Here is an 8,437-nt window from a genome sequence, read left to right on the forward strand (position 1 = left end):
TATATATATATATAGGGCTATATCTAGTTCTAGAGCTAGAATAAGGTTAGCATAGGATGAGTTAGGAATAGGATAGCATAGTGCAGGGTTTTTTCTGAGGGAAAATTAGACAAAGGAGGTAAAATTTTGCCAGTTTGGGAAAAACGCGCATGATGGATTCGAAGGCGTGCCGTAGGCATGCATGTGGACGCTGCAGACAGACGCCGGTGGGGGGAGGGGGGGCATGGCAATCTAAATATTCCAGAAGCACGTGGTGGTGATCTATTTATTTTTGGGTTTGACACTATTTTGATAACGGCGGGTAAATACAGGAATATTTTTCACAACGACGATGTTAAATTTGACAACGGCGGTGCACGACTCTGCCTCTTATGTATAAGAAACCCTGCAGGGTAGGATCCCAGTCCGTAATGCCAGAGTTATAGGTTTGATAGTAAAGCGAACCAGACTGCGAGTATGGACAGACCAAAACAGTTTCGATGTAAGGCTGTTCTTCACACACTGTGTGTGTGCGCACGTGTGCGTGTGTGTGTACGCTCGCGTGCGTGTGCGTGTTATATGTGTGTGTGTGTACGTGCGTTATGTGCACGTGTGCGTGCGTGCGTGTGTGCATGCACGTGCGTGTTTGCACCTAGCTTTCTACAATGTATTTTTACTCTCGAAACATTTCAATTCCATTGATTTATTGATTGTCGTGGGCTTTTCGTGACGCATAGGCAGGCAACGCGACGGATAGTAAGACACGGAAACCTGCACCGAACAAAACTGGAAGCACCTACAGTTGTCCGTGGACAACCTGGGTATCTCCGAATCCCCTCGGAACAGCATCATGGACGTCGCCGATAAACGTGAAAAGCTTGACTGACATGTGTAGGTGGTTGATGGAGAAAAGGCCTAAAATACCTGGAACACGGGTAAGATTTTTACTGCATGTGTGAAAAAGCACTTCGTTAGAGTCGTGCTATCAGTCAACTTCATTACTCTGTATTCTGAGTGTGTCCATAACAGGGGTAGAAATTAACTTTTGAACAAGGGAGTCCAACGGACTCCCTGCCTTCAAAAAGAGGGAGTCCGCAGCAGAATGAGGGAGTTCGTAGTCTTAAGTTCAAAATTAAAGATAATAATGCATGTGCTTATTTTAAAGATTCATGCGATTGTACGTCTGCCAAATTATGGCAGAATTTCCAGGGAGTCACACGGACTCCTCAATATGTCATATCAGGGAGTCCGACAGTAAATCAGGGAATATTTCACTCCGGACTCGCATTAATTTCGCACCCTGCCATAACCCTAACCTTATCCCTAACATCTACCTCTAACCACCACCTTAACCTAAACCATAACCGTAACACTAAGCTTAACCTTAAGACTCGCTTTAAACCTAAACATAACTGTAAGACTAACCCTAAACATAACCCTATAACCTTAACCCTAACGGTCACCCTAACCCTAAATCTAACACTAACCCAAACACTACCCCTGACAACCCTAACTCTAACCCTAACACCCAACCTAACCCTAAACCTAACACTATAACCCTCACCTTAACCCTAAACCTAACCTTGACCCTAAACCTAACTATAACTGTAACCCTAACCCTGACCCTAACCTCAACCCTAACCTCAACACTAACCCCAAATTCGTGAGAAAAAACTGAAATAAACAACAAAACCGGAAAAAATGCAAATAAACAAAATAGGGGGAAAAAACCGAAAATAAATAAAAACCGGAAAAAAAATTGTCATGCTAAATAATCTCGCCGTTTCCCGCAGGAGCTGGACCGGCGACTACCGATACTGCCGATCGACGTCAATGCCGTTCTTCAGCCCACAGATGGCGTTAGGGTCACTTGGATCGGCCACGCGACAAGTCTAGTCCAGTTCGACGGGATCAATCTACTAACGGATCCCGTGTTCTCGGCGAGGGCCGCTCCGACGCAGATCATGGGGCCGCTGCGTTATCGCCTGGTCTCTCCCAATCTGTACCACCTCTTGGATTTGCCCGAAATGAGTGCGTACGTGATCTCACTACAGCGTCTAGGGTTTATAGTTGATCAAAATCTGAATGATATCATAATTTAACGTCATGTGCGCATATTTTTTGTGATAATATATAATTGTGATAATAACCTGTATATTTGTAAAATAGTCGCAGTAATAACCCGCGCCAGTTATGATGCATTCTCCACGGCTAAAAGTTAATCGATTTTGGAGTGTGGTTCTTTGTCTTCATGCTGTTCTAGTGCTACTAGTGGCTCATTGGTTCAGAAATAGAAAACCTAATGTGTACTCCTTGCCTTGACGTTTTCAGAAATCCACGCTGTGTTGATAAGCCACAATCATTACGATCATTTGGATTCCAACAGCGTATTCGAATTGAATAGACGATTCCCAGAAGCCTGGTTCGTAAATATCCATATTCACTAACTTTCCTGTAGGCACATTTCCTTATTCCCTTTCCCATTACGTTATAGCCTATAACATCACAAACTCATAGTAATTTTTGCGCTGGAGTAGTCAGTATATAATAATGTCCGCTAATAGGCGAGACAAAATCTCTATCAGCGTGTGTATTTTTTCGATTTATACGGGAAACGATCGTGTTGAACACGGATCACAATGCGTGGGGAATTAGGTTGCTAGCCAAAAAGTTACGCATTTTAGCTCAACATGTGAGGTTTGCTCATTTAACAGAATGTATACCCTTATTCCCTTTCCCATTACGTTATAGCCTGTAACATCACAAACTCATAGTAATTTTCATTTCTTTTCACGCACTGGTTGTTTATCATCGATGGTGAAAGGTTGTTAAATTAATTCAATTTAAATTAATAAAGGTCTTTTTTCTCATAGGTGGTTTGTACCTGAAGGATTGGATGGCTGGTTTAAAGGATGTGGTTGCAAAAACACCAAGGAGATGACCTGGTGGGAAGAACAGGAACTACCGACGCATCCAAATATCAAGATGGCTTTCACACCTGCGCAACACTGGTGCCAACGTTACATAAAAGATGTTAATCAGGTAATTAATTAATTAATCTCTTGTTTTATTTTTTATTTCATAATGAGCTTGACACAAATGCATCGCAAGTGGCATGCAACTCCAAAAACCATGTTTATTGGCCTTTATGAAGAAAAGCGAGTGGATGTATTTTATGTAAATAAAAGTATTTTATGTCAGCATGGGTCTGTGCAAATTCCAAAAACGTGTGATAAACGTATCAAAAAATCCCAAAAATTATTAAATAAAATTCATCTTTCGTGTTAGAATCATACTCTGCATTAAGATCATATTCTTTGTCATCTGTACAAGAGATATAGTATGCAATAATTTATAATTGCAGTGTTATTGTTTATGGATCCTGCTATATTTTAGTTTTGAACTTTTATTTTGGACTCCTTCATTTTGGCAGAGAATGTAAGTAAGCGGGCCATGACTGTGTTCATGCATCAATCGTGTATGTTTTTTGGATGTTGCGTGACTAAAAAAACAACAAGATTCTCAGCGAGAGTAACCAGCTTAAGCAGAAGGTTATCCCTCGATCAAAGTTAACATTTCTAGCACATAAAAATGTTAGGATTATATGGTGAAGATGTTAGTGCCATCTTCTCGCTTTTCAGTTTTTAGCTCAGCGGACGAAGTCAGATGCAGCTTGTAGAATCGCATGAATGTCCGTGCGTGCGTCCGACCGTCCGTGCGTTCGTCAACAGTTATGGCAAAAATCTTTGTTAGAAAGTTCAGAAGATTCATCAAAGATGTTACCCAGCTTCCCCACAATACCTGCAAAACAAAAACAGACCGTGATTGGTCCAAAACACTGCTTCTTCTTTGCCGGCGATACGGGTTACTACGGTGATGTGTTTAAGACGATCGGTGAGGAGTATGGTCCGTTTGACGTCGCAACGATACCCATAGGATGTTACGAGCCCAAGTAAGCAGGCCCCGTGAGATCATAGGATCATAATCGAAGCTGCTATCTGCAAATACATACCCTCTTGGAAAAGTACATGAAAACATTTCATGTTTCCTTTCATATGTCTCATATATGTGTCTGTATATGTATATGTTTATTATGTATATGTATTATTATATATATATACATATATATGTATTACGCGACACACATTCTCCCCAAGATGTGTAAGTATACCAAGTTTGGTCGCGCTAGGTCAATTAGGGGCCGAGTTATAGAGCGGAAGGGAAATATGATCAAGGTCAAGGTCAAGGTCAAGGTCAAATAAAGGTCGCAGTGACCTGGTCTTGGTACGCTGCGCACATTCACCCCATGATGTGTAAGTAGACCATGTTTGGTCACGCAAGGTCAATTAGAGGTCGAGTTATAGAGCGGAAGGGAAATTCTCTGCGGCGGACCGAGCGGCAGCGGCTGGACAGACATGAAACTATAGTATCCCCACCGACGAAGGATACAATTAGTGTGAATGACACTCCGTCTAGTCTATGTACGCTAATCAAATATCAAATCCATATATTACAATTATAAATGATTATTTAGTGGACAAACTGACGGTAGACAAAATGGGAATGGCGTGGATTTTTAGTGTAGACGAATTGGGAGTAGGCGAAATGGGTGTAGGCCAACTGGGAGTTTTGCTATAGACGAAATGGGAATTTTGCCTTAGGCGAAATGATGAGGTTACACTTGCTCCCAGGTCCACACCTCCACAGTAACAGCAAGTGAGTACGCTGCATTCGTGCGCACGCGCAAACAACTGTAAACAATTTCCGAATTCGCAGATATGCCTACAGAGAAAGATACAGCCGATATTCGGCAGTGTAAACGCAAAAGTTGTGCGACCAACTGATCGATAGCAACTAGTTGGGAGATTAGAACACGTTCTATTTTCGCCAACTCGGAGTTGCCGAATTGGAAGGTTGGTCCAACTCGCCAATTCGCCAACACAAAGTCGGTAGTGTAGACCCCGCTTAAGTTGACGACGTGACAAGACGATTCGCTCGTTATATATAATTATCGCTTCAGAGAGGGGACGGGATTCGCTCGTTAAGGCCTCAGAGTGGAATAGACGATTCGCTCGTTAAGGCTTCACAGAGTGGAATAGACAATTCGCTCGTTAACGAACTAACTCTTCAGAGAGGGGACGCTAACGAATCGCTCATTAACGAACTAACTCTTCAGAGAGGGAAAGCTAACGAATTGCTCGTTAACGCTTCAGAGAGGGGACACTAATGAATCACTCCTTAACGCTTCAAAGAGGGGACGCTAACGAATCGCTCGTTAACGCTTCAGAGAGCGGACGCCATTCGTCGGTGATTCCTCTCATCTGCGTCCGCTGCGTACGCGCGGTGAGGAGAAGGTCTGGATTCCTTCCCGACGGGAAAGTTTTCGTCTCTCCGTGTTTCAACTCGATGAACGACGTAGCGTCGACCAGTTTCTTAGCGCGAGCCGTGTGCAAGTCCTTCACCGGCTGGTCGTACTCCTGAAGGACAAAAAAACACAAAGCAGTCAGGTCAGCGATCGATTCCGTCATCTCACTCAACTCATTTAACTCATTTAACTTAAGTCGTTGTCGTCGTCGTCGTCGTAATTTCAATAATTTACTGCTGTTTTAATAACATAACGTACTCCTGTCGGTGTTGGCGATCAGAATTTATAATCGGATACAAAGCCGGAAAGAAGAAACAGCACAGTAGTAAAGTCACGTAGGATCACACATTGCTATAATTATATACCTCATTGCTCAAATTAAATGGATACATTCATAATCGTATATAAAGCCGTTAAGGAGAGAACAGCATGCTAGTAAACTCACATATAATCACACATTGCTATATATGCACCTTGTTGCTCTAATTAATTGGATAAATTCCTGATCACTTGTAAAGCCATAAAGGATGAAACGGCACCTTATATAAAATCACGTATGATCACACATTGCTATATGTAGGCCCTACCTCGTTGCTCAAATTAAAGGTACCCCAGTGGACTGCGACCGACTGCTTTGCTCTGATATCCATGTGGATCTTTACGGCTTCTTCTGGATTGATGTGCTGGGGACACATGTACCAACTAAAAACAAGATAATAAAGATAATGATATATATAATAAAGTATAATAATAATAACATTGTAATGTGATTAATGACACCACTATACTTAAATTTCTGTTAATCTTAATTTTTCATATATATGGTAACATTTAATGATTATAAATTAAAAATGATGATCATATTGTCGAAATTACACTTACATTAATTTACGTGTGTACACGATTTGACTCAATTGCGACATATTGCCGCATGAGACATTTTTATACTTATACATATACACACAATTATATATTTAGACCTATATATATATGAGACATAGTCATAGTTACACATAATATACATATACATATCTAGACTTAAATATATATGAGACATATTCATACATATACATATACTTATACTTATACAGATACATTATGCTTATACATATACAATACATATTCAGACATATACATGAGACATATGTATATGTCTGTACCCTCCTCCTCCCCTTCTCCATCACCTTCTCCCCTCCTCCTCCTCCTCCTGTCCCCTACTCCTCCTCCATGACCGTCTCCATCTCAGGGGCAGGTACGTTTATGTAAACACAGGGTACATATATGCTTAGAAGATACAGGTCTGGTACACTTGTGTATACATATACGTACCTCGGGTACATATCTGTAGTACCTGATACGACAACGACCCATTCAGCTCTACTGTCTATTAATGCTGGGTGTGCCACGGGGATTCCCCGTCTCACAAACGGCCAAACTGTTTGTGTTTGTTAATTGTTTTGTCAATTGTCAATTGTCAACTGTTTGTCAATTAGGGGCCCGAGTTATAGAGCGGAAGGGAAATATGATCAAGGTCAAGGTCAAGGTCAAATAAAAACCGCAGTGACGTGGTTTTGGTTCTCCGCTCCTCGTCCTCCTCCTCCTCCTCCTCCTGCACCCTACTCCATCACCTTTCCCTCCTCCTTCTCCTCCTCCCCCTACTCCATCACATCGTCCCCTGGAGGAGGAGGAGCGGAGAAGGTGATGGAGATCGAATGAAGACGGTCATGGAGGAGGAGTAGGGGGCAGGAGGAGGAGGAGGAGGAGGAGGAGGGGAGAAGGTGATGGAGTAGAGGGAGGGGGAGGAGGAGGAGGGGGGAGGAAGAGGGGAGAAGGTGATGGAGTAGGGGGAGGAGGAGGAGAAGGGGCGNCTAACGAATCGCTCGTTAACGAACTAACTCTTCAGAGAAGGGAAGCTAACGAATCGCTCGTTAACGCTTCAGAGAGGGGACGCCATTCGTCGGTGATTCCTCTCATCTGCGTCCGCTGCGTGCGCGCGGTGAGGAGAAGGCCTGGATTCCTTCCCGACGCTCCGGACGGGAAAGTTTTCGTCTCTCCGTGTTTCAACTCGATGAACGACGTAGCGTCGGCCAGTTTCTTAGCGCGAGCCGCGTGCAAGTCCTTCACTGGCTGGTCATACGGCTGAGGGACAAAAAACACAAGGCAGTCAGGTCAGCGATCGATTCCGTCATCTCACTCAACTCATTTAACTTAAGTCGCTGTCGTCGTCGTCATAATTTCAATAATTTACTGCTGTTTTAATAACTTAACGTACTCCTGTCGGTGTTGGCGATCAGAATTTATAATCGGATATAAAGCCAGAAAGAAGAAACAGCACAGTAGTAAAATCACGTAGGATCACACATTGCTATAATTATGTACCTCATTGCTCAAATTAAATGGATACATTCATAATCGGATATAAAGCCATTAAGGAGAGAACAGCATGCTAGTAAACTCACATATAATCACACATTGCTATATGTACCTCATTGCTAAAATTAATTGGATAAATTCATAATCAGTTGTAAAGCCATAAAGGATGAAACGGCACCTTATATAAAATCACGTATGATCACACATTGCTATATGTAGGCCCTACCTCATTGCTCAAATTAAAGGTACCCCAGTGGACTGCGACCGACTGGTTTGCTCTGATATCCATGTGGATCTTTACGGCTTCTTCTGGGTTGATGTGCTGGGGACACATGTACCAACTAAAAACAAGATAATAAAGATAATGATATATAATAAAGTATAATAATAATAACATTGTAATGTGATTAATGACACCACTATACTTAAATTTCTGTTAATCTTTATTTTTCATATATATGGTAACATTTAATGATTATAAATTAAAAATGATGATCATATTGTCGAAATTACACTTACATTAATTTACGTGTGTACACGATTTGACTCAATTGCGACATATTGCCGCATGAGACATTTTTATACTTATACATATACACATAATTATATATTTAGACCTATATATATGAGACATATTCATACATATACATATACTTATACTTATACAGATACATTATGCTTATACATATACAATACATATTCAGACATATACATGAGACC

At 41.6% G+C, this 8,437-nt stretch overlaps 3 protein-coding genes across 3 annotated transcripts; 1 reads left to right on the forward strand and 2 right to left on the reverse strand.

Annotated features, from left to right (window-relative positions):
* Positions 1-712: 712 nt before the first annotated feature.
* LOC106807012 (N-acyl-phosphatidylethanolamine-hydrolyzing phospholipase D-like) lies at positions 713-3,381 on the forward strand. The gene is made up of 5 exons (XM_014809213.1): positions 713-914; positions 1,773-2,010; positions 2,311-2,401; positions 2,853-3,021; positions 3,376-3,381. Exons 1-5 carry the CDS (start codon positions 867-869, stop codon positions 3,379-3,381), a joined length of 552 nt encoding a protein of 183 aa, XP_014664699.1. The 5' UTR covers positions 713-866.
* A 1,479-nt stretch (positions 3,382-4,860) lies between these two features.
* On the reverse strand, positions 4,861-6,049 carry LOC106807018 (N-acyl-phosphatidylethanolamine-hydrolyzing phospholipase D-like). The gene is made up of 2 exons (XM_014809218.1): positions 5,932-6,049; positions 4,861-5,456 (listed from the first exon to the last, which is right to left on the reverse strand). The coding sequence occupies exons 1-2, from the start codon at positions 6,037-6,039 to the stop codon at positions 5,226-5,228; spliced, it is 339 nt and encodes a 112-aa protein (XP_014664704.1). The 5' UTR covers positions 6,040-6,049; the 3' UTR covers positions 4,861-5,225.
* Positions 6,050-7,243: 1,194 nt separating this feature from the next.
* LOC106807013 (N-acyl-phosphatidylethanolamine-hydrolyzing phospholipase D-like) lies at positions 7,244-8,064 on the reverse strand. The gene is made up of 2 exons (XM_014809214.1): positions 7,944-8,064; positions 7,244-7,483 (listed from the first exon to the last, which is right to left on the reverse strand). Exons 1-2 carry the CDS (start codon positions 8,049-8,051, stop codon positions 7,244-7,246), a joined length of 348 nt encoding a protein of 115 aa, XP_014664700.1. The 5' UTR covers positions 8,052-8,064.
* Positions 8,065-8,437: the final 373 nt, after the last annotated feature.

This window comes from Priapulus caudatus, unplaced genomic scaffold (genome assembly GCF_000485595.1).
Source record: "Priapulus caudatus unplaced genomic scaffold, Priapulus_caudatus-5.0.1 Scaffold190, whole genome shotgun sequence".
In the NCBI taxonomy this organism is placed as follows: domain Eukaryota; kingdom Metazoa; phylum Priapulida; class Priapulimorpha; order Priapulimorphida; family Priapulidae; genus Priapulus; species Priapulus caudatus.

Bases quoted from the DNA above. Each gene is read 5' to 3' on its own strand.
- LOC106807012 (XM_014809213.1), top strand. From the start codon at position 867: ATGTGTAGGTGGTTGATGGAGAAAAGGCCTAAAATACCTGGAACACGG. The intron at 915-1,772 runs GTAAGATTTTTA...CGTTTCCCGCAG, and splicing joins CTAAAATACCTGGAACACGG to GAGCTGGACCGGCGACTACC. The intron at 2,402-2,852 runs GTTCGTAAATAT...TTTTTCTCATAG, and splicing joins AGACGATTCCCAGAAGCCTG to GTGGTTTGTACCTGAAGGAT.
- LOC106807013 (XM_014809214.1), bottom strand. From the start codon at position 8,051: ATGTGTCCCCAGCACATCAACCCAGAAGAAGCCGTAAAGATCCACATG. The intron at 7,484-7,943 runs GTAGGGCCTACA...TTTGTCCCTCAG, and splicing joins CCTTTAATTTGAGCAATGAG to CCGTATGACCAGCCAGTGAA.
- LOC106807018 (XM_014809218.1), bottom strand. From the start codon at position 6,039: ATGTGTCCCCAGCACATCAATCCAGAAGAAGCCGTAAAGATCCACATG. The intron at 5,457-5,931 runs GTAGGGCCTACA...TTTGTCCTTCAG, and splicing joins CCTTTAATTTGAGCAACGAG to GAGTACGACCAGCCGGTGAA.